At 42.5% G+C, this 26,593-nt stretch overlaps 1 protein-coding gene across 2 annotated transcripts in view; it reads right to left on the bottom strand.

The window, feature by feature from the left end:
- Positions 1-26,593, bottom strand: part of LRP1 (LDL receptor related protein 1) — a 439,205-nt gene that overhangs the window by 107,100 nt on the left and 305,512 nt on the right. For both annotated transcript variants that reach the window (XM_069758543.1, XM_069758544.1), the window contains 11 exons: positions 23,637-23,777; positions 23,423-23,548; positions 23,108-23,239; positions 21,854-21,988; positions 15,743-15,872; positions 15,530-15,656; positions 14,587-14,738; positions 11,689-11,813; positions 6,755-7,126; positions 1,159-1,348; positions 158-362 (listed from right to left, as the gene is read on the bottom strand). In XM_069758543.1, the coding sequence (XP_069614644.1) occupies positions 158-362; positions 1,159-1,348; positions 6,755-7,126; positions 11,689-11,813; positions 14,587-14,738; positions 15,530-15,656; positions 15,743-15,872; positions 21,854-21,988; positions 23,108-23,239; positions 23,423-23,548; positions 23,637-23,777 (1,835 nt within the window). The remainder of the gene's footprint in view (positions 1-157; positions 363-1,158; positions 1,349-6,754; positions 7,127-11,688; positions 11,814-14,586; positions 14,739-15,529; positions 15,657-15,742; positions 15,873-21,853; positions 21,989-23,107; positions 23,240-23,422; positions 23,549-23,636; positions 23,778-26,593) is intronic.

Below are 26,593 nucleotides of genomic sequence, written 5' to 3'. Positions count from 1 at the left end.
CACTTGAGAGAACAGTAATAAATAGCCAAGCTGGAAGAAGTGATAAGGATGGCAGGTCATTTCTGTCATTTCCAGCCCCATAATGAATAATATCTAACATCTAAAAAACACAGTGAATGCAACTATTATGGCCTGAGACTCCCTACAGCTTACTTACCTGCCTGTTAGTTCCGTCATATTCACAGCGCTCAATCTTGTCCAGGGTGGCATCTGAGAAGTACAGCTTCTCCGCCCTGTGGTCAATGGCCAATCCATTCGGGGTGCGGATGTCACGGTCAATGATTATAATGACATTGCTACCTGCCAGCGTAGACCTCATAATACTGGGGTGTTGTTCATTCCAGTTGGTCCAGAACATAAAGCTATAAAAGAAACAAAAACATGAATGTATATTAAGGCCTTAATAATACTGGGCATCCATAGCCCTACTTTAACAAGTTATCGAGAAAGATCACTCTTCAACATCAAAGTAAAAAAGGATCTTAGTAACATACGATATAAAAACCTCTCACCGGTAAGTAAACATAGGCCACATTCACGTGTTCAGTATTTTAGATCAGTATTTGTGCGCCAAAACCAGGAGTGGATGAAAAATTGACAAGCGGTGCACGTGTTTCTAATGTGTTTGCAGACACATAATTGGGGGGATGCAATCCTAAAATTCAATATTGACCTTTTAAGAGGAGTCTAATCAAATGATTTAGGAAAAAACATTAATGGGTCCCTTAAATGCCATGCCAGGGGCCTCAAATACAGCCAAAAGAAACATCATGCTTAGCATCTACCCAAACACATGTCTGTAATTGGAGTGTCCGGTTTGGATACTTAGCCTAAGTTGTGGTAAGCCTCATTAAAGGATTGATATTAACATTTAGGATTGATATCTTAAATAGATGGCACTGGAGTTCTAGTCCTTTTTCACTCTGAAGAGGATATTTACATATTTGATGGTCTATAAGTCTCCTTATGAAGACTTTCAACTCTCCACAAGGAGAAATGTTCCCCCTTAGAATCCATAAACTAGTTATCCATCGCTTTTATCAAGGGAGTTTGGCCAAAATTACCACCCCCCCGCCTCACCCCCCAACAACCCGCAATGACTCTGAATTATGAATATTAGCTAATAAGGAGTTAAACAAGCAATAAGGCATCACCTACTTTTGACATTCATCCAGGACAAAGGCACGAGGGTGATCCTCTCCAGACATGGTCACTACTGTCTCTCTCTCAAAGGCCCCAAAACGGCTTTGGTCAACAGTATGGCGGGTGATTGTAGACGTCGTGTAACTCGTCCAGTACAGGGTGTCCCAGCCACGATGGTACGCCAGCCCCTCCACCGAACCCACATCTGTCAGGAGATACAGAATAAAGATGTCATCATTCCTCCTCTATTCTGACATTCCGGAAATGTTCCAGTGTACATTTACATGCTCTATGCATGTAGTAGAATTACGTTATTAAAGAAAATCTGTCAGCAGGTTTTTGCTATGTAATATGAAGACAGCATGCTGTAGGGGTTAAAACACAGATTTCAGCAATGCCTCTCTTAACAAGCTCTGTGGTTTTGTTTAGCTGTAATGATTGTTTTAGCACCAGGAGCTTATCATTACTGCCTTGTAGTCAGACTCCATCCCCTTCTGTGATAAGCAGCTCACTGTCTACAGCTACATACACCGAGAGCCTGGTGTGGGCGGGGTTAGCTTTCTCAGCTCTGCTTCATGCTAAATCAAACTCTGATTGTGTTAGAACTGCTGAATCCAGTAAACTAAGTGATACATGGCTGCATTCAGGGTCTCTTTGCCTACATTGTGCTGGTCCTAGATGAGGTAGGAAAACAGATCCCGTTTAAACTGCTGGATGAGGCCTAATTTACATCTTTGTTTTTCTTTGCTGAATTCCAGGAGCCATCTTTTTTCCCCATCAATATAGCTGTTGAGTGCTTGTTTTGTTTTTTGTTTTTGCAGAATATATGTTAGTGTCATTTTTTTGGAGTACACATAAAAAACTGCAATTCTGTTTTTTTTTCCCCATTTAAAACTTCGCTCCATTGAGCTGCACAAATGAAGTGTTACCTTTATTCGTTGGGTCAGCACAAGTATTAACATACTGAAAAAAAAAAACTTCTTGTTTTTGGGTCAACAAATTCTGAGAGTTATAGGTTTCCATCAATGGAGCTATTTGATTGTTTTTAATTTGCAAGACAAGATGTAGTTTTCATTGGAACCATCTTTGCATAATCACTAATCACTTTCTATTGCATTTTTGCAATTCCGGCACTGATTTTTCTATATATTTTTTTTTTTTGCATGTGTTGTCCAAGCAGGCTAAATGTGCAGTCTTGTCGGTTGCTTCACTGGGGGACATCTCAAACCTTAGGTGTATGCTCTGTCACCGGGAGGCGGATACTGAAAATTACACGTAAAGAAAGAGTCAGCTTCTCCACAGCCACAGAACGAAACCAGCTAAGCTTAGTGTCACCAGGAGGCAGACACAGGCCACAAGCTATTTTATTTTCACTACTCTTCTCTCTTCCCCTTTAATTTAGGGAAACAGATCGGAATTAACCTTTCTTTAATCCTGACAAAAGGTGGAGCACATTCTTTACTTGCGCAGGTGGTGTCCTCTTCCGTCTAGATGGCAGGACCCTTTACTACCGCAGACAGTCCTTTGCCTCTTGTCTGCTGCCCGCCCACCGAAGTGTGACGCATTAAAAAAAATAACTGAAGACCCTAACCACAGAATCAAACCTCTGGCGAGGACAGCCATTTCCTGGCATCTTGCTGCTTTGCTCTATTTTCCCCTTTTGAAGCGACGCCCTCGTTGGGTTTTTTGGCGGAAGGTGATGTTTTTCTTGCAACATTACCCCCACCTCACGGGAAAAAAAAATCCAAACACCATTATAAATGTCATCCTACTGGGGGTTCTTCCCTCAGGCGATCCTCGTTCCTTCCACAAGTTGGACGTGGTCAGAGCACACTTCCTGTCGGTGACGGCCTAATTCAGACTCTCTGTCTTTCTGGATCTCATTGAGATCTCATAGTTTCTCCCTATGCTGGATACGTTCTGCCTTTCTGGAAGTGTATCCGGATAATGACAGAGGGCCAATGCGGGGGGTTAAGGCTCAATCCAACTAGGCGGCATGGGCCTTGGAGACCTTCGCCATCAGGCTTTTGTTCTGTAGCTCAGTAAGGGTAAGTTCACAAAGGGTGTTTTTTTTCTGCAGCAAAACCTGATCATCTTGGCAGCAAAGGACCTGCGCCAAAAATGCAGGTTTAGGTGCGTTTTTGCTGCGTTTTTTCATGCTTTTTTTTCTCTTTGTGCATGCCAATAAAGTTGAATGCACACAGAGAAAAAAAACAACTTCCTGTAGATAGAATGAATAGATAGGATAGATTGATAGAATAGATAGAATTAACAAATAGATTGATAGAATGAATAGATGGAATAGATTGATAGAATAGATAGAATTAACAGATAGATTGATAGATAGAATGAATAGATGGAATAGATTGATAGAATAGATAGATTGATAGAATGGATGGATTGATAGAATAGATTGATACATTACCTGCAGTATCCTCTTCCCCTGCATTTTCCCACGGTGCAGAGGTTACCTCCGGTCAGACTGTGAGGGAGCGCAGGATCGGTGACGTCACCGCTCATTACTGAGCCTGCGCCCGCTCCGTCTCATTCATTTCCCAGTTGCTTACAGCCAGGAGAGGTCGCATTAGCAGCGCTCCCGGTTGTGAGCTTTATCGCCCCCAGCTATTGGGTGGGACACTCCTTATATTGGACTACGACGGATCAGGGAGTATACTTTTTTTTATTTTTATTACAGAAGATCGAGGGCTTAGCTTGGAATTGCAGAACAATAAAATGATTTCAAAACTGTGTGGTGCATTATTTCATTAAAATACTTTTTTCTTTCTGTGTGTGCGTTTATTTAACCCTTTAATTACTTCAGGCTTAGTAATGGATAGGTGTCTTATTGACGCCTCTCCATTACTAAGCCGGCTTAATGTCACCTTACAATAGCAAGGTGACATTAACCCCTCATTACCCCGCTTGCCACCTCTAAAGGGCCAGTGGGAAGAGTCGGGCAAAGCGCCAGAAAAGGCGCATCTAATAGATGCGCCTTTTATGGGCAGCTGCTATTTTTAGGCTGGGGGGGCTATATCAATGGCCCCTCACCAGTCTAAGAATACCAGCTCCCAGCTGTGAGCTTTTGCAAGGCTGGTTTTAATTATTTATTTAAATAATTTTAAAAAAGTGCGAGGACCCATCTAGTCTTGATAACTAGCCTTGCTGAAGCTGACAGCTCGGGGTTGCAGCCCCCAGCTGTGAGTTTTGTCTGTCTGATTATCTAAATTAGGGGGGAACCCACACAGTTTTTTTTTTTATTTATTTATAGCGCAGGAGCCGGCAGATGAAAACTCCCATCCGCTGCTCCTGCTGTCACTGTAATTAGCTGTGGCAGGTGTCAGATGATGGGATCAGTAGTCCCATCAGCTGACACTAGTGACTGGAGGTAAAGTTTATGCCTTCGATCACAGCTGCGCTCTCCCGCTGTCCTCTGACAGTGTGGGAATTGCGGCTGTGACCGGCGGGGATGATTTCCCCACTGATCAGAAGCGTTGTTTGCCGCGCTACAATGCATATGACAGCGTGTCAAACACTGTAATGCTGGACCCCCCCATTCAAGTGAATGGGGTTCGGGTCCGCTCAGCTGGATGACACGCTGTATTGGCGCATCATGCAGCCTGCCATTTAGATGTAGCAGAGCCGAGTGTGATGTCACATCCGGCTGTCCTTGACTTTTCTGCAGCAAATACGCTGCAAGAAAAGTCAACCTTGCGTATTTGCAGCGTTTTTTCACCATCCATTCAAGTCATTGGGTGGAAAACGCTGAAAAAAGGTTGGAAAAACACTGAAAGAAGTGACATGCTCTATGTCAAAAAAAAGGTGCAAAGCACAAAATACTGATCACACAAAAACCCAATGTGTGCATGAGATTTCTGAAATCTCATAGGCTTTGCTGGTACTGTAAAAAACAGCTGAAAATTAGCATAAAAAAGCAGCAAAAACGCCCTGTGTGAACTTTTCCTAACTTACCCTAAGTAATTTTACAGAGTTCACTCCTTCATGTCTAGGTATTACGGCGATGCAGGCTTTAGTAGGGTAGGGTTTTGGCCCGGTTACCCCTTTACATTTGTTGTTCTGTCGTTATTTTGTTTCCCAATGTGAGGAATACTTTGGGATGTCCCATGGTTTCCTCTGTAACTCGACGGAGAAAAGAGGATTTTGGGTGCTCACTGCTCACCATAAAATCTCTTTATTGTAGCCTTCATTGCGGGACACAGCTCTAGCCCTTACGGCCCTCCGGAATGTTGTGGAGCCTATGACTTCTTGGTCTGTTCTACTGTACAGTTCTTAGATGTTGTATAGCTTCTCCTACTGCTTTCTCACTAACTGGTTCACTCCTCTATCTGTAGGTGGGTGTAATCTGCAGGGGAAGAGCCATCTTTTTCGGTAAGTGTAATCCCTAGTGCCAGCCTCCTGGTGGCAGCAGCATACACCCATAGTTTCCGGTATTCCCAATAAAGGCTCAGAGAAAGATTTACCTAAGTACCTAAAATCCTCATAGCATGGGCCAGCACAATTACACTGACACCTATTTATAGCTTTATCTTTCGCTACTTTTGCACAAGAAAATCAGTTGCAAAAATGTTTTTTTCTTTTGATTTATTTTTAATGATATTCTGAGAGCCATAACCCCTGGACGAAGCTTTCCATAGCGAAACGCGCGTCGGGTGTGGTGGGTCCCTGGCTCCTGGCTTTTATTTGGTAAGCACACGCTATTTATTCCTTATATACGGATTTTGCTTGTGATATATGTTATGCACGGAGGGCAGCTGCACTCAGCTATATGCTACTTATGCTCTGACACTATTGTAGTTTTTCTACATCTACTATGAGAATGCACTTTATATTTATATTTATGGATTGCCTGACGGCTGCTGCCCGCTTTACAAATCTTTACTGATTGATATAATTGGGTGATTACATGCATAGTCCAGTTATTCCTTGTAGCCATACCCACCGGTCTTGCTCCTGTACTTGACCCTTATTTTCATGTTTGTGTTTTTACCTGTTGTTCATGTAATAATAAAGTTTGTTGTACTGTAACCAGCATTGTGGGCAATTGTTCTTGGTGGATATTTTATTTTTTTTGCTCACAGATCTCTGTGAAGGTTGTTCTTTTGAAGCTGCAGTTTTTATTAGTCCCATGTTGGGATACTTTTTTGATTAATTTGTTCGACAGCCGCAACAAATGCATGGATTGCCTAGCAAACAGGCAATTCTTACATATATTCCTGCCGTCTTACCAGCCGTGAGACATGGAGCTGCGGGGACTCGAACATATTTTTCGAGCACGCCGAAGACACTCGGTTAGCACCTGAGCATGCTCGGATAACACCTTATCCATGCAGGTTCACTCATCACTAGTTATTACCAACACACAAAGTGATGGCATGTTACTATGATACGTCATCATTTTGTGATTGTTAGGAGTTCACTGCCGGCACCACCATGATCCTGTGAATAAACAGGCAGCGGCACTGATTTAGCACCCTCTGTTTTTCCTGTACAGCAGTGCTCTTGGTCAGCAGCTGTACAGGGACCTGCAGCCCTTGTGTGGTCGGAAAAATGTAAGATGGACAGTGAGTTTAGAGCAGTTGGTCAAATCACTTACTCTCCACTACAGTCTTGCGTCCTGTGCCATCATTGTTGATTTGCTGAATGTTCCCAAAGTGGATATCACTATAGAAGATACGTGTGCCTCCTTTGTTGCTCTCCCGATAGTCAAATGCTAGAGCAATGACATTCTTCATGTTATCATGGTCTTCAAAGGGCTTAACCGGAGCGTTTAGGCTACTTTCATCAGATAAATGTATGCTCTTTAGAATAGTACGTTCTGAATACAAGAGGTAGCCGTCATATTCTCTGCAGTTTAGACCATTTTCGGCAAGCATGCCATGGGCACAGGCACACGTACGCTGACCTCCACCCCGGTACAGGCACAACTGCTGGCAGCCACCATTGTTCTCAGCACACACATTGGTTCCTAGAATGCGAAAGATAAATACGACATTAAGTGATGTAAAAGCCGCATGCGATCAGCAATCTTCAACTTTGTTTTTGAGCACTAAATTAAAAAAAAAGAGAATATGGAGTTCACAGTTTCTAAATGTTCCTGACAATATCATGTTAAGTAAAAAAAATAAAAGGGCTAAAGAGGACCTATCATCAGGTCATAACTGGCCAGTTTTTGCTTTTCTTTTATTTCCGTTCCTCCCTTGAGTACGGTTTTCTTCTTCTTTTTTTTTTCAATCCACCATAGGGTTCCAGAGATATGGGCGGTTTTATTTAGTCTTGGTCTTTACAAGGGGGTGGTGCTCAAAGGGTAATTAAGCCGAGCAGCCTAAAAGGCACACCTCTGGACTTTTATTGTTACAAAAAGATGAACTCCCTGACGAAGCAGTGCCAAACACGCGATGGAGTTTGTGGAGGGGGACGTGGTGTGCTCCAAGGGTGCTGGTATGTATCCATCTCACAGGCTCAATGTACAGGCTTAAATAATATCCAATGCACTTCCCTACTTGATGTGGCTATACAACCTAACAGCATATTTTGCATTTACTGTTTAATTTGCTATCTTTTTTATTTGGGCATTATGCAATGAGGCTGTGTGAAATATATTTGGTCTATATTTGATCGACTGTGTAATATAAATTTATCCATATTGATATAAAAAATGTTATCCAATATATTTGTGTGTGTGTGTATATATATATATATATATATATATATATATTTGTGTGTGTGTGTATGTGTATATATATATATATATATATATATATATATATATATATACACACACATATATATATATATATATATACACACACACACACGGTATTTTTCAGACTATAAGACGCACCCCAAATTTTGGGGTGGAAAATAGCAGAAAAAGATTTTATAAGATGGAGGTCTGTCTTATTGTCCGAATTTAAGGCATCTTACCTGAGGGCCGGCGGTGGTACAGCGGGATCAGAGAAGGCATGGTCCCTTCCTCAGGAAGCCGGCGGAGGCAGAAGAGGGGCAATGCTGCAGTCCCATTCAGTGTCGACAGTGAGGCATAGCATGGAACAGGGTCCCTTCCTCAGGATGCCAGCGGCAGAAATGTGGCGACACCACGGCCTGGTGTCCACAGTGAGCAGGGTCGCGGCATCGCCACATTTCTCCCGCTGGCATCCTGAGGAAGAGACCCTGCTCAGGTGCCCTACGCACCGCCGCAGCATCGCCACACCTTTGCTGCTGCCGGTTTTGCTGCTACACCACTGCTGCAACCCCCGGCAAGCCTGCGTTTGCACAATAAGACGCACCTCCCTATTTTCCTCCCAAATTTTGGGGGGCAAATGTGCGTCTTATAGTCTGAAAAATGCAGTCGCTTCTCAACCTGATCATATTATAATAATAATAATAATAATAATTTTTATTTATATAGCGCCAACATATTCCGCAGCGCTTTACAAAATATAGAGGGGACTTGTACAGACAATAGACATTACAGCATAACAGAAATACAGTTCAAAACAGATACCAGGAGGAGTGAGGGCCCTGCTCGCAAGCTTACAAACTATGAGGAAAAGGGGAGACACGAGAGGTGGATGGTAACAATTGCTTTAGTTATTCGGACCAGCTATAGTGTAAGGCTCAGGTGTTCATGTAAAGCTGCATGAACCAGTATGTAGCAGTGCAGACACAGAGGGCTAATACTGCATAAAGTGAATGAGAACATGATGCGAGGAACCTTTTTTTTTTTTTTTTTATTATAAATAGGCCACACAGGGATCGTTAGGTTAATGCATTGAGGCGGTAGGCCAGTCTGAACAAATGAGTTTTTAGGGTACGCTTAAAACTGTGGGGATTGGGGATTAATCGTATTAACCTAGGTAGTGCATTCCAAAGAATTGGCGCAGCACGTGTAAAGTCTTGGAGACGGGAGTGGGAGGTTCTGATTATTGAGGATGCTAACCTGAGGTCATTAGCGGAGCGGAGGGCACGGGTAGGGTGGTAGACTGATACCAGGGAGGAGATGTAGGGTGGTGCTGAGCCATGGAGTGCTTTGTGGATGAGGGTAGTAGTTTTGTACTGGATTCTGGAGTGGATGGGTAGCCAGTGTAATGACTGGCACAGGGTAGAGGCATCGGTGTAACGGTTGGTGAGGAATATGATCCTGGCTGCAGCATTCAGGACAGATTGGAGCGGGGAGAGTTTTGCAAGAGGGAGGCCGATTAGTAGAGAGTTACAATAGTCCAGACGAGAATGAATGAGTGAAACAGTAAGAGTTTTTGCAGAGTCGAAAGTAAGAAAAGGGCGAATTCTAGAAATGTTTTTGAGATGCAGGTAAGAAGAGCGAGCCAGTGATCGGATGTAGGGGGTGAATGAAAGGTCAGAATCAAGGATGACCCCAAGGCAGTGGGCATGTTGCTTTGGAGTAATGGTGGAACCGCACACGGAGATGGCAATGTCAGGCAAAGGTAGGTTAGTAGAGGGAGAGAACACGAGGAGTTCAGTTTTTGACAGGTTTAGTTTCAGATAGAGGGAGGACATGATGTTAGAGACAGCGGTAAGACAATCACTGGTGTTTTCTAAAAAGGTCGGTGTGATATCAGGAGCAGAAGTGTATAATTGGGTGTCGTCAGCATAGAGATGGTACTGGAAACCAAATCTACTGATTGTTTGTCCAATAGGGGCAGTATACAACGAGAAGAGTAGGGGGCCTAGGACTGATCCTTGAGGAACCCCAACAGTAAGGGGAAGGTGAGAGGAGGAGGAACCAGCAAAACATACAGTGAAGGATTGGTCAGAGAGATAGGAGGAGAACCAGGAGAGAACGGTGTCCTTGAGGCCGATGGAGCGGAGCATAGTGAGGAGGAGCTGATGATCCACAGTGTCAAATGCTGCAGAGAGATCCAAGAGAATTAGCATGGAGTAGTGACCATTAGATTTAGCTGTTAGTAGGTCATTAGAGACTTTAGTGAGGGCAGTTTCAGTAGAGTGTAAAGAGCGGAAGCCAGATTGAAGAGGGTCGAGAAGAGAGTTATCTGAGAGATAGCGGGTAAGACGGGAGTGGACCAGGCGTTCGAGGAGTTTAGAGATGAAGGGAAGATTAGAGACAGGTCTATAATTAGCGGCACAGTTTTGATCGAGGGATGGTTTTTTAAGTAATGGATGTATGATGGCATGCTTAAATGAGGAGGGAAAAATACCGGAAGTGAGGGAAAGGTTGAATATTTTTGTTAGGTGAGAGGTGTATTTGCATCATGTTCTGCACACAGCACTTTTTTCATATCCCCTTATGCCCCAGACTACATGCAGTGGTTTCTGTTTAATTCATATTGATTTTTACCTGATATTTTACATTGCATCATTTTGGATTAATATGTCATAATATATTATGAATTAATTGTTGAAACACTTGTCACGTCCATTCCCCCTCTTATCTAGTTTTTGTATATATAGTTTTTATTTTCTCCTAGCTTTTTCTATTTTTATGGTATTATGTTTTTTTGGTTGTCACAATAAAATTTCAATATTTTAATATATTTGGATTGTCTTTGCCTAATTTTTGAACAGATTTGTTTTAGGTTGTCTGATTTGTTCGTAGGTATTTATTTATTTTCGTATTTTGGCATTTCCTTCTATTTAGGTTTATACACCTCTGGACTTGCCTTCAAGCCCAGCCCTATTCTATCTCTAGAACTATAAGGCAAAATTTAAAAAAAAATTGCTTGCGGCAAATTAACATGTATTTACAAGAGAAATCCAAGGCGTACATTCTTTTTACAGACATGCAAGCAAGTAGGTGGATGCCAAGACAGATTAATGCCATTCAATGAAAAAAAATTCCTATTCTTCTAATGTATTGATTTTTTTTTCAGTGACTTGGACAAAAAAAAATATTCTGGAATATGGGATCTGGTTATAAATATATTTGCTTGCATTAGATGCAAATTTTCAGTCAATTTAATATGGACTTAGGCTCAAAATCTGTTCCGAAATCCTTATTAAATAGCACATGAACAGACCCTAATAGGAGAACAGGCAAAACTTTTCCTTCTTCAGACTTGAGCAAATATCAAATGTCAGTAAACATTTCTTAGCTAGAGTATGCTATGAACTATAAAGAAACCCACCTAGAGATTAATGACACCCTAAACACTGACAGCATGAAACAGCTATAGGCTACATGGATACATACTGCTGCGTTATGGCAAAGCTGGGAATATGGAGAAAAGTCAAGGTGGTGGTGGCTCTCCTCCAGCTTTTTATCCTAGCTTTGCTTGATTGACAGGCGTTTCCATATTTGTTTATAAAGAGAGACCCGTCAGGCAAGCTAAGCCATGGTGGAAGAAGCCAATGGAAAACCACTTCTTTGCGTCTTCTTCTCATTTCTGGTAGAAATCTACAGCTGTGTGCAAGCAAGGAGCCTGTCCCCTTTTCATGCTGCCCATGGACCATCACAATAAATCTCCTGATGGGTTTGGTATATGTGGGCTCATTGTAAGCCCCTATACAGAGGAGGTAACTTGTACTGTCTTATAAAATGCATCGATTTACCCTTCTGTCGGTTTTTGTTGAACACCTTGATGTCTTTTAGCTGTACTCCAATTCCAGTTCTCAAGGACACAGACTCTGTAGCATTGTCTTTCTGGCCTCGTTTAATGGAGCCATTAGCATGAGTCCTGTGGGACGAGACATGACAAACAAGTCAGAGGTACGGCATCGGACATCTTCAGGCAATGTATATAAAGACAAAACATAACTTCACATTTATTTTGCACACAGAGTAACAAATTAAGTCTTGTGCACACTTTTTTGTGGGCTTCTAAAGTTACATGGGATCATATCTCATATATCATATATCATATCAGTGGGAACGTTTGGTGAGCACAAAAGAAAATGTTCCTTACATATAAACTGAGCATAAATCCCCCAAAATAAGAATAAACTGTGGCACTCGACCATAACTTTAAAATGGTGCTTTATTCATATGCCAGACAGCAGATACAGGACGAGAAAGCGACGTCTGGTTATAGCTAACAAGCACTGAGGCCTGGAAGAAGTACTTGATTGTGTGAAACGGCCATCGCTTTTTCGATCTGTCTTCTGTCTAGAATATGATTAAGGCAACTTTTTAAAGTTGTAGGGTGAGTGCCACAGTTTCTTCTTATTTTTGTGGATTTACTGAAGTATTTCAGACCTGTTGAGTGCCACCGCATACTTATTATAGTCGTCTCAAGCTTAAACCACGGTGAGTGCCACAGTTTCTTCTTATTTTTGTGGATTTACTGAAGTATTTCAGACCTGTTGAGTGCCACCGCATACTTATTATAGCCGTCTCAAGCTTAAACCACGGTGAGTGCCACAGTTTCTTCTTATTTATGTGGATTTACTGAGGTATTTAAGGCCTGTTGAGTGCCACCGCATACTTATTATAGCCGTCTCAAGCTTAAACCACAGTGAGTGCCACAGTTTCTTCTTACTTTTGTGGATTTACTGAGGTATTTAAGGCCTGCTGAGTACCACCGCATACTTATTATAGCCGTCTCAAACTTAAACCACGGTGAGTGCCACAGTTTCTTCTTATTTTTGTGGATTTACTGAGGTGTTTCAGGCCTGTTGAGTACCACCGCATACTTATTATAGCCGTCTCAAGCTTAAACCATTTCCACACATTTCCTACTGGATTCAGGCCAGGTGATTAGCTATGCAATTCTAGCAGCTTTGTTTTGATTCTCTGAAACCAATTGAGAGTTTCCATGGCTGTGTGTTTGGGATAATTGTCTTGCTGAAATGTCCACCCTTGTTGCATCTTCATCATCTTGGTATATGGCAAATTCTTTTTTCAAGAATGTATATTTATCCATTCATACTTCCATCAATCACATGAAGATTGCAACTGATGTATGCTGAAAAACAGCCCCAAACCATGATGTTCCCATGTCCAACTTCACTGTTGGTATGGTGTTTCTGCGGTGACGTACAGTGCCTTTTGGCCTCCAAACATGGTGGGTTTTATGGCAGCCAAAAAAAGTGATATTTTGGTCTCATCTGACCAGACTACTTTCTCTCAGTATTTCACAGGCTTGTCTGAATGTTGTTGAGCAAATTTCAAATGTGCTCCAACATGCTTTTTGTTCAGCAATGGAGTCTTGCGTGGTGAGTGTGCATATAGGCCATGGAGATTGAGGGCAATACTTATTGTTTTCCTTCAAACAATTGTACCTGCTGATTCCAGGCCTTTCTGTAGCTCTGCATATGAGGTCATTGGCTCTTAGACAATTCTTCTGATTATTCTTTTCAATACTCTTGTATGAAATCACAACCTCGTTTTGGCTGATTTATGGTGAAATGATGTTCTTTCCACTTCCAATTTAAAGCCTCAACAGTGCTCACTGGAATCTTCAGTAGTTTAGAAATTCTTCTGTAACCAATGCCACCAGTATGTTTTGCAACAATAAGGTTGCGAAGGCCTTGAGACATCGCACTGGTTTTACCCATCATGAGATGTTTCTTCTGTGGCACCTTGGTAACGAGACACCATTTTTGTAGGCCATTAGTTAAACTAGCTGATATGTTTCACTAAGTGATATGATTGCTTTCTAATTACTGATAGAATTGAGCTCGTTTCATGACTTTATGACTTTCTATGACATTTTGTACCTCTCTTTTTTCATGTGTTCAATACATTTTCCATGTGTCATTTCTCATTATTACACAACTTAATTTATGGACATGTATCGTTTGATTTATTTGCCTCTGTGGGTTGGATGGGTTGTTACTGACATCTGGTGAGAATTTCATGTCAATAGCAAAATATGTTTACTTAGAAAATTGGTGGCATGTTCAATTCTTCACCCGCTGTATATATTATGGGCAAGATGCGCGTTAAGAGTGTCTTTTAGAGTAAATGTAGCTGGAATGCATAATTAAGGGGCTTTATGCTCAGTGTAAAAGCTAAAGGGGTTGTCTGATATTTATATACATTATATTTGTAGGCCCGGTGTGAAAATTAAAGAAAAACACAAAATCATACTTCCCTGCCGCTTCTCTATTATGCTACTGGTCCATCCAATTCCCCACACCCCAATTGGTCTCATAACTACCTATTTGAGTGATTACTAGTATCGGATAACACTTTTAAATGATTTTTCAATTTTTCCAGGGTTTCTGCAGATCATGAACACAAAATATAACGTGAACAAAGCCAAAATGACATGAGAATTCTGCAACTGCTGCATCCCATCAGTTGATAGGGTTTCAATTTTTGTGTTCAGCCACTGCACAATCCGAAATATCTTATGGCTATTACTGCTTGTTGGAAGTATGCAGCCATCGTCAACTGCTACTACACGAGGCTCACACTGTACAGAACATTACCATAGACTGGAATAGAGAAATGTACTTGATGGGCAGAGACAATGTATTAGGAAGAACATCGGCGAGTGCCCTCACCTGTCACTCCAGTAGATGTAATCTTCAAAGACAGACACCGAGAACATGTCCATGTTGTTGTTGGACAGCACAACCTCCCTGTTCTTTCCGGTTTCCAAATCGACTCTCTCAATTTTATCAGTGCGAGCATCACACCAGTACAGCTTTGCTTCCTGCAAGACAAGCGACGCTGAGATCTGCCCCTGAATACATTCAGAACATGAGAACATATCTATCTAGAAGAATAAGCCACTCCACTGCCCAGGAATGGCTATATGACAGCACAAACACATACCCAAAAGAGCAGGAAGCCCAACTGGGATGTGCATGAGCACTTTAGGATTTGAGTATGTATTGGACATATACAGTATGCAGCAGAACTCTGGAGGCTGCTACAGATTTCTGGTGCTGATATTCAAGGGCCGGTGGATCTGTACATGGATTGGCACCGTTGTCACTTAAAAGGGCTAATCTGAGGCTTTTCTATGCAGAACCAATGAGTAGAATGAACATGCTCATCTATTTAAAGAATGACACAAAATTTTGCACCAGTTTTATTTGGAGCATGGGAAAGGGATAGAAAGTATCCTGTTCACTTACGTGAAATGTTAGGGGATTTGAGCACGGAAATGATCTTATCAAACCCCTGTAGTTGCTTACCCAAAGTCTATAGGCTCAATCCTATTAACTTTAAATGGTGCGGCAGCAGGCATGAATGGTCACTACTCTATATGTATGGGACACGGGACCCCCGTTGATGTAATGAGACTTTTCCTCTGGATAGCTCATATCCAAAGCAGTTTCCATGCCCGATACGTGGGACAATAGACATTATGGAATTTTAATTATTACTTTTGGGGAGCCATCGGGGAATTACACATGGTAAAGCAAAAAAGGCCAAATATGCAAGGTAAGTCTCCCTGTTATAGACTATCAGGCACATCTTATGTAATATCTCTCATACCTCATAATCTATTGAGACTCCATTAGGCCAACTAATGCTGGACTCTACCAGGACCATTCTTCCACTTCCATCTAGGAATGACCTTTCAATACGAGGGAATTGACCCCATTCAGTCCAAAACAGATAACTAACATGACAAAGAGCAAAGAAAGCAAAGTAAGTAACGTAAAGCTGTTTATATTACTATTTCCACTGAACATGAATGCACGTTACCCTTTCTCTGGATGCACAGTAATGGCCCGGGGCTTGTCCAGTCCTTTAGATATGACAACATAGCGGAAGGAACCGTTCAGGCGAGCCACCTCAATAACATCAAAGCCTTGATCTGTCCAGTAGATGTTGCCTGTGGAAGAAAAAAAGGGACAGACAATGAAATCATAAATGGAAGGAAAGTATTGGAGTCAGCCAAAGTTTACATTGACACTGTCTGATCAGAGCCGAAAATGGAAAAAAGAACCGCGGCCTCAGTAATTGTTCTTGCAGTCTTTTTCCATGGCATGCTTGCTAAATAAAATACTCATATTAAGAAGTTATGTGTCTAATCACACACAGACAGCAAGATAAGCCAGGAGTGTTCCTAGGAGGAATCAATACAAGGGATCAATACTAAATGATTTTTCAATGAATCAGCACACACCTTTAATCATCATGTCATTTTAATGTTCGCAGTTCTGTGCCAATTAATTTCCTAATATATCTAGATGGCAGCCAAAGTTTTGTTTTTCTGACACAGATATAAAAGAGGTCGTCCAGGATATACTCACTGGAAAAACTAATACCATAAAATATAACTTTTAATTTTTGTCAATAAAAATACACAGCAAACAGACTACTAAAGTACACTTGATCAAACCGAACAGACAGGTCGGAAATTATTGTAATGGTATCCTAAAGAACAACACACGGGCCTTATCTTCCCTTTCAATTCCCTAATGTGCCCCTACCCAACCACGGAGGTTGGCACCCTATCTTGAACGCAATTTTGGCACCCCTGCTCAGCAATGGTGACCTCCAGATTCACCCTGTTATTCCATAACTAGCCAGAAATAATATCTGGTCATAGCCAACAGGACTAAGCCCACAAGGATATCAATGTCCAACAGGGTACAGTGTATAAGGGGTACATAGGGTTAGGAGGGGTGAAGTATGGAAGGAAGAGGGATTTATTATAAGAGCTCAGGGGTGATGTACCGATATACAGATGATGTGTTTGTCATCTGGTTATGGAGAGGAGAGGGATTTCACAAATTCGTGCAGAAACTTATCATTAATTACATTCTGTAGGCCTGAGGTTTACCTCAGAGTGTGATCTGAATGAACTTGCATTTTTGGACATCAAAATAACGAAGAATACCAGTGGATTCTTGAGCACCAGAGTTTTCCGTAAGCGAACAGCCAGTAATGCCTTTCTTTGGTGGGACAACCACCACCCTGGTCCACTAAAGAAGGGTATCCCTAGGGGGCAATACCTCAGGGTGAGGAGAAACTGCTCCGAAGTGAGCACTTTCAGGGCACAGGCATATGGTTTTAGGGATCGATTCAGACAGCGAGGTTATCCTGTTGAGGTTCTAAATCCTGCATACAGAAATGCATTAAACAGTGAAAGGCAGACTCCTACAGCCCCGTGACCTACAGTCCACTAATGAGGTAACCAGGGTTATTGGGACCTTTGACAATCAATCAGATCAGATATACAAGGTGCTCAATAGACACTGGGGGATCCTTCGGGCTGACAGTACACTTGTGGACATTATTCCAAATAAACCCCAAGTAACTTTTCGCAAAGGACGTTCCCTCAGAGATCGACTAGTACATAGTCACTATGTCAGACCGAGATCGGAAGGCACCTGGCTGGATAGGAAGACTAAAAGGACATAAAGATGTGTGCACTGCTCCTTTTGCAAATTAGTGGCCCCCTGCAAAGGCATTCGTAGTGCTGCTACTATAAGAGATTTTGCTAACTGCAAAACAACTGGGGTGGTATATATGATTACATCCCCCTGTCCTAAAAACTATGTTGGTAAAACCAGAAAGGAACTAAGGAAGAAAATCAGCGAACATTTGGGGGATATAAGAAATGAGAGGGACACCCCTGTGGCCGCCATATTTGGGATTGTCATCGGGGAAACGGGGATGTTCTTTCGTTGGAAGCAGTGAGACCAAATGGAAGACAGGGGGACTGGGATAGACTTCTCTAACAGAAGGAAACCCAGTGGATTTTTAGGTTGGAGTCTGTAGCCCCTAAGGGACTGAATGAACAACTCATGTATGGCTGTTTTTTTTGAGACCCTGAAAAATGAAGATAGACATTACTATCTCCAGTTCTACCCGTACTATATACAGGGACCAGTCATCCAACACTCACCTATGAGATGGTGAGTGGAGTATATCATGAGCCTGGACCTCTACAGCTGTTTTGAGGTATCGTTTGGGATACCTCAATTATCTGACAAATAATATGGTGGACACCGCTATATAATTCTTAGGGGAAGGGGAGATGTGTGGCCGTCACTAATAGGAAGGAGTTGATTACCAATTCTGGGGCTCTCAGATGATATGAGACTGCAGTATTCTCTTCTTTTACGGAGAAATCTATAGTTAAAGCTCATAGAACTGCAGACCGACCCGCTTAGGTTGCCAGCTCATGCCATTTTTATTATGCGGGTATAAGAGGCCGTATCAATCAGCAGCATTTATCTGTACATGGCAATATGATTCTTATGGATGTTGTCTGCCGCCGGACACATATAGTGGGCATGCACCGCTAAACCATACGGCCAACTGCGCAGAATGGAACGCACGCAACCGGAAGCATGCGGTGAAGTGAGCAAACGGGCGCATTCACCATCGGCGGCATCGACCATAGTGACGACGTGGAGTGGGGAAGCACAGGATCTGGAAGTATATGTGGGAATGAAGCTTGAATAGCCGGATGCTGCGCTCCACCTGCAGTACCTCTATGAGTTGAAAACAATGAAGACATGCACAGTAGCATCTATGAAGACTCCAATTTAGTGCTAAACCCCATGATGGTTTCCACTACATTTCTACCTATAAGCGATCTGGTCAATTGAGAGGGTTATTTAAATGCCCCATTATTACTGTGATACTTATACCTGCAACCAGGCTGTCCTCTCTGATTTCTTCAATCTTCTGACACTGATTGTCCCATTTGCCTCCTGATGAACTCTTACCGTGGGAGGGAAACACGTCGAGGCTGTTGTGACATCTTTAATGAATAACAGATCAGCTCTTTTGTGACATGGTGTGTGTTTTGGGCACAGTGCAATAGGTGGTGTGTCTCTTTTTAATTCGAATTGGTGGGAATCACCCCTATAGCCTTGAAAGATATGTGGCAAAATGATGGGCGTTTTGTGGTAATTAACAGTGAGACTAAATACTGCAACACCAGGTGTTTAACTCTATAGGGCATAGTGCAATATCATAGACAAGCTGAATGATATTGAGCTTCTTCATTGATTGTCATATGCACTTTAGCACTTTTTCACCTGAACTATCTTTACAAACACCATGCTTTTGTTGTCCCTCTCACCCTCTTTTGCCCTTTCCCTCACTCCCCTCTTTTGATCAAGTAGACAGGTAGAGGGAGAGTGTGAAGGATTACCCCTTCCTACCACGTCACCAATCCGTGACGTCACTACCCAGGCCCAGCTCTCCGGCGCCCCCTTTGTCTCTCAGGTCAGTAAAGGAACTGCACCTAGAGACAAATGGCCGCCGGGGAGACTGCCCTGTTACCCACACTGGGTATTCTAGGATTCGCAATCAGAGTAAAAGGATCAGCCCAAAATTAATTTATGATTTAATTGCCTTAAGGGCGCACTAGATAATTACAAGAAATATACAATCACAATATATCAAGAGTTACAGTCAGAGTACAATATAACAACAATAATACAAGGCTTAAAGGTATAAAGCTGGAGGTCAATTTACCAGGTCGAAGGTCGCTTGGGGAAGCTGGGGGCGCGCAGCATTCCGCAGGTCCAAATCTTAGTTGCCGGGCAGCCCCCAGAAAGCATGTGCTTGCTCCCCTCTGGCTGGCATACCCTGTTCCTTAAGATGTCATCATCATCATCTTCTTCTGTGGAGTGAGGCACTTCTCCTAGTGTCTTCAGCTCTTAAAACCTGGCTGAGCCCCCCTGCCTGCAGCTGGGTGGGCTTAGCAATCTCCACCCCCCATGCCTCCCTGCAGATTTATTCCAATATCTAATAAATGGGATAACTCCCCTCAGGATGATCGGATCAGCACACGGGCAGTACCAGCGCCTGTGGTTTGTTCTGCCGGTCGTACTGGGATCAAACCTGGACCCATTCGGTCCCTGTGGGGGGCTGATCTCTATATCTCGGGTGTCAGACCTCCCACCGCCACGGGAGTCGCCCTGTTAGATGCACAATTTCTTTAGGGCAAGGAGAATATTTTTTATGAGCCTGTACGTTGGACGATGCGTCCATAATTCACAATTCCATGTTAAAGACGGTTCGGCTGGGCTGCCATAATAGATGTGTATCCAGTGGCCACTTGGCATGCGTGTTTTAATTAAGCCCCCAAGCATTTCCAAGCCCCCTGCTAGCGTGGTTTCCTCACTGAGCTCAGCCCATTACCCTACTAATAGGAACTTTATTCATTAGAAAAGGTGGGGGCCAGAAGCACTCCTGTGACCAGGAGACAAAATGGAGTCACGCCAATCTGTTTTAGTATGCCCGTCCAAAGATGGCGGCTGTTCCCTCATCACAGAGAGTATCTACGGCAAGTGAGGGTGAGCTGCCATTGAGCAGGGGCCCCATATTGCGTACAAGTTAGGGTGCCAAATTCCAGACCAAGGCAGGGACATCTGGATAGGGAGCTCTGAGGGCAACTTACAATAGATTAAAGCTAGTGATGAGCGAATATACTCGTTACTCGAGATTTCCCGAGCACACTCGGGTGACCTCCGAGTATTTTTTATTGCTCGGAGATTTAGTTTTCCTCACCACAGCTGAATGATTTACATCTCTTAGCCAGCTTGATTACATGTGGAGATTCCCAGGCAACCCCCACATGTACTTATGATGGCTAACAGGTAAATCATTCAGCTGAGGCGATGAAAACTAAATCTCCGAGCACTAAAAAATACTCGGAGGTCACCCGAGCTCGGGAAATCTCGAGTAACGAGTATATTCGCTCATCACTAATTAAAGCCCCTGTTAATCTCTGGAGTGATCTGTTTGCCTTACTGTTTAGTGAAAGTGTATCCAAAAATTCTGTTTGGCAGTGATCTGCCTTTTGGTCTTGTATTGAATGGTATTTTGGAGACATTATCTTTATATACCATAAATGGACAGGTGTCTGTTACTAATATCTAGTCATCATCACGACAGAGCACTTATAATAAATCCCTCTTCCTTCCGTACTCCACCCCTCCTAACCACTATATGTACCCCTTATACACTGTACCCTGTTGGACATTGATATCCTTGTGGGCTTAGTCCTGTTGGCTATGACCAGACATTATTTCTGGCTAGTTAGGGAATCTAGGGGTAGCCATTGTTGAGCGGGGGCGCCAAAATTGCATTCAAGATAGGGTACCAACCTCCGTAGTAAGGTAGGGGCACATTAGGGAATAGTAAGGGAAAATAAGGCCTGTGTGTTGTTCTTTAGGATGCCATTACAATAATTTCCGACTGGTCTGTTCGGCCTGGTTAAGTGTACTTTAATAGTCTGTTTGCTGTGTATTTTTATTGAAAAAATTAAGTTATATTTTTTGGTATTAGCTTTTCCTGTGAGCCAACCGTTCTATTACCTGCTTATCATTTCCTAAACTTATGGTCAAGCATATACGTTTTCACTGGCCTTGACAATGACGTCTGCATGAACAATGGTGCTCAGTCAGTCCTACAGACTTTGAATGGAAATTATGTGATCACCATTCATTGTTGACAGGGGACTTGGGTACCCGTTATTGTGACCAAGTAGGTAGGGATGCTAGTAGACTGCCCAAATAATTATAACCTGTCCTATGGAAATGTCTAATTATTAGACACTTCCATAGGACAGGTTATAAGCTGGGTTCTCAGAAGAGGTTTAGGCTTTAGAAAAGTTTCCACGATTTCCAATAGTAAGTTTCTATTTTACTATTCATGTACTAAGTATATCAAAACTTCCAGAAATGAGTCACAGTTTTACTAGTTACACACAAGGGCATTATTATCTATAGGCTTCATGTATCAGTGTCTAATTCATCTGACATCAGATAGGAGACGCCATATCATCAGTTGTAAACACAGACAAGAGTAGCGTCATGGTTGTAAACGCTCCACATGTCCAACCTGCTATCCAGTCCACGGCGATTCCCTCCACTCTGCCAATGCCATTGGTAACCACATCTTCTCGCCAGGTCTGGTCCCGCTTGGCTCTACTGATGGTGCTGAGCCCCATGTCCACCCAGTAGATTGTGTCGTTATCTAGAGAAGTTTAAAAAAAAAATCATTACGTTACCTTGAAGAATTTTAGAACACGTGTACATTTTGCCAATACAATTGCCATAAATGTTCTTCCCATACTATCAGATGCTGCTGTAACCTTAATTTAAACCTACACAAAATACAAAAAGGTAAAAAGTGACAAATGCAGAGGAATGATACTTTGCTTTTAGGTTTGTTAAAGAAAGGAAAAACTTAAGGCCCCCATTCATCTCAAATAAACGTTAGACGAACCCGACAGGAAATGTTGACAGTGTGCATGGGGCAAGAGTCCAGAAATTCTCAGACGGCCATAAAAATAAAGAATTTTTTCCCTGTCCGTAAAAAAATATTTTATGCATCAGTGATTTTTTTTTGAGGCTGAAGAAAATTATACAGATACTTTTACCTGTAATTATCCTCATTTTAGAGTTTATAGAATTAAGGCTTTAGACATGTATCACTTAATTAAAATGATTTATTAAGGGTTTCCAATGTGTCCATAAAAAATATGGTCTCTCCCCTTGGTTTGTTGAGAAATTGTCTAAGAAAAAGCAAAATAGTCATCTTGGCCACCCTGGCGTAGGACACTGCCATCTCTACCCCTACAGATGACGATGGGGGAGCAAACGATCCCGCCGACTGAATTTCTTTTCTCTGGAGATAATCCGCTGACAGCAGCTCCTTGACAGAGGGCACAGGAGCATTCAGTTGAGTGTTCCTGTGTAATGGGGAGCTCGCTTTTAGCAAAATGACTGGTCGACAGTAATCTAATGTGTGGGGGTTTAGCTGCCTGACACCTCCCTTGACTTCCCATAAACATGCATGCCTGTATCGGGTGAACATTCATGTTTACTCCAATGGGGAGAAGGAGAACAGTCTCCACCAGACACTTGTGGAAGTGGCTTATCTCTCTAAAATGATTGGAGATGCCCTGCCCTCATTTCTCCTGACAGCTAATAAAAGAAGTCAAGAGCGCCCCACTTTACACACAAGACCCAATATGTCTGGTCAACAAGGACCAGGAAAAAGCAGGTAGCGGTGGGACAATATGAAAACCATTACAATATTACAAATATACCACTTACTAAATAAAATGCCCTGCAAACTAGAGAATCTTACCAGCATGGAAATCCATCCCAACAGCCAGGGAAGTACCAGAGACCGGAACCAGAGCATCAGACTTATCTGTTGGGTCCAAAGGAATTCCCCGGATCCCTTCATGTACAGAGTACAGCAAGAAGGAGCCAACTCCTGCGACAAAGCAGTGCACACAATGTGTCAGATATTACACTTACGTGGCCACCATCAACAGACAAAGGAGCCACAGATGTAAAGGAACCTCATGTCCTCTGGAAATAGCCACAATTAGTTACATAGACTGCAGATCAATAATATCTAGCCAAGCCATGCAAGCAGTAGGTTGTCCGCACTCACCCTCACAGGTCTGCTGCCCGACTTTCAGGCTGTAGCCAGCGGTGCACATACAGGATCTTGTTGTGGCGGAGGTTGGAAGACACAATTGGGAGCAATCTCCATTATTGACAGAGCAGTTGTTGGTTCCTGAAATGAAAGTAGCATGAAGAGGAGACCAAAGTACAAATAAGGAGGTGAAAGACCCCTTCCACAATTACCACGGTCTCCTTCCTACCTTTCTGGATCTCCTCATCATAGACCTTCATGTGCATGACTTGATTGGTGTTCTGACGCAAGACCCTGGGGTCTGACCCATCCTTCTTATTGCAAGTTCCCATTTTGTCAGAGGCATGGTCTGCCCACCACAGTTTGTCACCTGAGGAAATGAGAAATAGTAAAGAACGGATCTGGCAATGTATGCACTATAAAATCCATAGTAATAATGTGTACGCTAAATCGGCTGCGTCTCTGATATAAATAACTATTGCAGAACTATTTCCATTGTGTTTTCTATATGTAGGAAAAAAAACGTCCTATTTTTCTAATAAGCCCCCTTATAGAGAATCTGTCAGCTTGATTTCAGTGATGTGTAACTTACTAGATTATTGCTACAGTTTTGATAAAAATCCTTGTTTATGCTTTGCATAACCCCGCCCACAACACTGATTGGTAGCTTTCTGTGTACACTGTGCATAGGCAGAAAGCTGCAATCAGTGTTGGGGGTGCGGTCACATAGACCTCAAGAATAGAGAGGACGTCATGGCAGCAGGTTTACTAGTTCTGTAGTGATTATTGCCTGCTGATAAAACTGTGATTTTATCAAAACTACAGCAAGCAGCCATTAACTAACACATCACTCGAATAGGGTTTATTGTCTCCAAATTATGCTGCTCTCTATTTGTCAAAAACGTGGTGACAGATTCCAATTAAAGAGGACCTTTCACCAGGTTGAGCATCTTAAACAGGCCACATCATGGAATAGTCGCTGCAGGGCTGAGTAAAACATATTTTATTTTTTTTAATTTCTCCTCTACATTGCAGAAATATGAGTTGGAAAACTTTCAAATGGGCATGTTGGGCAGCTGTTTCTGTTCAGATTCCAAGTCATATGCTGGATCGCCAGTGAGGCCGAATTAAGAGCCGAGCGCTCGGAGAAAAGCATGCACACTTGTTGCCATGTACCCAAAACATGTTTTTGCAGAATCATAAAAACATTGCACATGAGATAAGAAGTATAAAACATTTAATATGAGACTACGACACCAATATAAAAACAAATTCTATAACAAGGAGGAAAAACAGTAACCCTTCTATATCAGGCATTACCAGAGTTTTGTCTCCATGGGTGTGCATTGCTTCCCCTATATGAAGATGACTAACTCTCCCTCTCACTGACTGCCATGAGGTGAGATCTGGAAGTGTTTGTAATGATGCATAGCTCAGCTCTACAGTATCTGTAGATAGTAGCTGCAGAGATCAGTGAGCATGACGCTGCCTGCTTAGGATTGGTCAACCTCATGCAGGGAAAGAATTACACGCTCCCAGAGACAAACCTCTGGTTAAGCCAAACTGAAATTGTAACTTACACTTTACAAGCTAATATCCCCGCCAAGGAGAGGAGAAATTAAAATATAGAAAATACGTTTTACCCAGCTCAGCAGCCACTATTCCGTCATGTTGCTAGTTTAACCCCTTAGTGACCGAGCCCAATTTTTGAAATCTGACCAGTGTCCCTTCATGTGGTAATAACTCTGGAATGCTTCAATGGATCCCATTGACTTTCAAATAGTTTTTTCTTGACACATTGTACTTTATGATAACGGTAAATTTAAGTCAGTGTTTTGCGTTTATTTATAAAGATATCAGAAATTTTACAAAATTTTTAAAAAATTAGCAATTTTCAAACACTGAATGATTATCCCTTTAATCCAGATAGTCATACCACACAAAAACAATAGTAAATAATATGTCCCTCATGTCTGTCTTACATCAGCACCATTTGTAAAATGTTGATTTATTATGTTAGCATTTTAGAAGGTTTAACAATGTAGCAGTAATTTTAAATTTTTCAAATAAACTTACAAAAAAACCTATTTTTTAGGGACCTGTTCAGTTTTGAAGTGACTTTGGAAGTGCTATATATTGGAAACTCCCAATATGCGGCAGACTCTAAGGGTGCCGTCACACTAAGCGACGCTGCAGCGATACCGACAACGATGTCGATCGCTGCAGCGTCAGTGTTTGGTCGCTGGAGAGCTGTCACACAGAGAGCTCTCCAGCGACCAACGATCCCGAGGTCCCCGGTAACCAGAGTAAACATCGGGTCACTAAGCGCAGGGCCGCGCTTAGTAACCCGATGTTTACCATGGTTACCAGCGTAAACGTTAAAAAAACAAACACTACATACTTACCTTCAGCTGTCTGTCCTCCGGCGCTCTGCTTTCCTCTGCACTGTCAGCGCAGGTCAGCCGGAAAGCAGAGCGGTGACGTCACTGCTGTGCTTTCCGGCTGGCCGGCACTGACACAGGTTGCAGGAGGAGTGCAGAGAAGCACAGCGCCGGGGACAGACAGCTGAAGGTAAGTATGTAGTGTTTGTTTTTTTAACGTTTACGCTGGTAACCAGGGTAAACATCGGGTTACTAAGCGCGGCCCTGCGCTTAGTAACCCGATGTTTACCCTGGTTACCAGTGAAGACATCGCTGGATCGGTGTGACACACACCGATCCAGCGATGTCAGCGGGAAGTCCAGTGACGAAATAAAGTTCTGGACTTTCCTCAGCGACCAACGATCTCCCAGCAGGGGCCTGATCGTTGGTCGCTGTCACACAGAACGATTTCCTTAACGATATCGTTGCTACGTCACAAAAAGCAACGATATTGTTAACGATATCATTATGTGTGACGGTACCTTAAGGCCATTACTTGGCCATGCATTTCCATGGCAAACATCAGACCACAAGATCAAGATCTCAGGGTGCTAATGGGATTAAAGAGGAAGCCCCCACACTCTGTTAACCATCTAGATACTGTAGTTATTATTGACAGCAGCATTGCTGCTGGATTGTCACCTGTATGGGGAGGCTATTCTCTTATAATGCCGGAGTTGGCTGGCGAGGGGCACAATGAAGTCGGGACATTATGGCACATTTTAACATTTCAGTATATTATTAAGTACAATTAGATTACTTTGCA

Source organism: Ranitomeya imitator, chromosome 3, assembly GCF_032444005.1.
Source record: "Ranitomeya imitator isolate aRanImi1 chromosome 3, aRanImi1.pri, whole genome shotgun sequence".
Lineage (NCBI taxonomy): Eukaryota > Metazoa > Chordata > Amphibia > Anura > Dendrobatidae > Ranitomeya > Ranitomeya imitator.
This window is presented reverse-complemented; position numbering and strand designations above follow the sequence as displayed.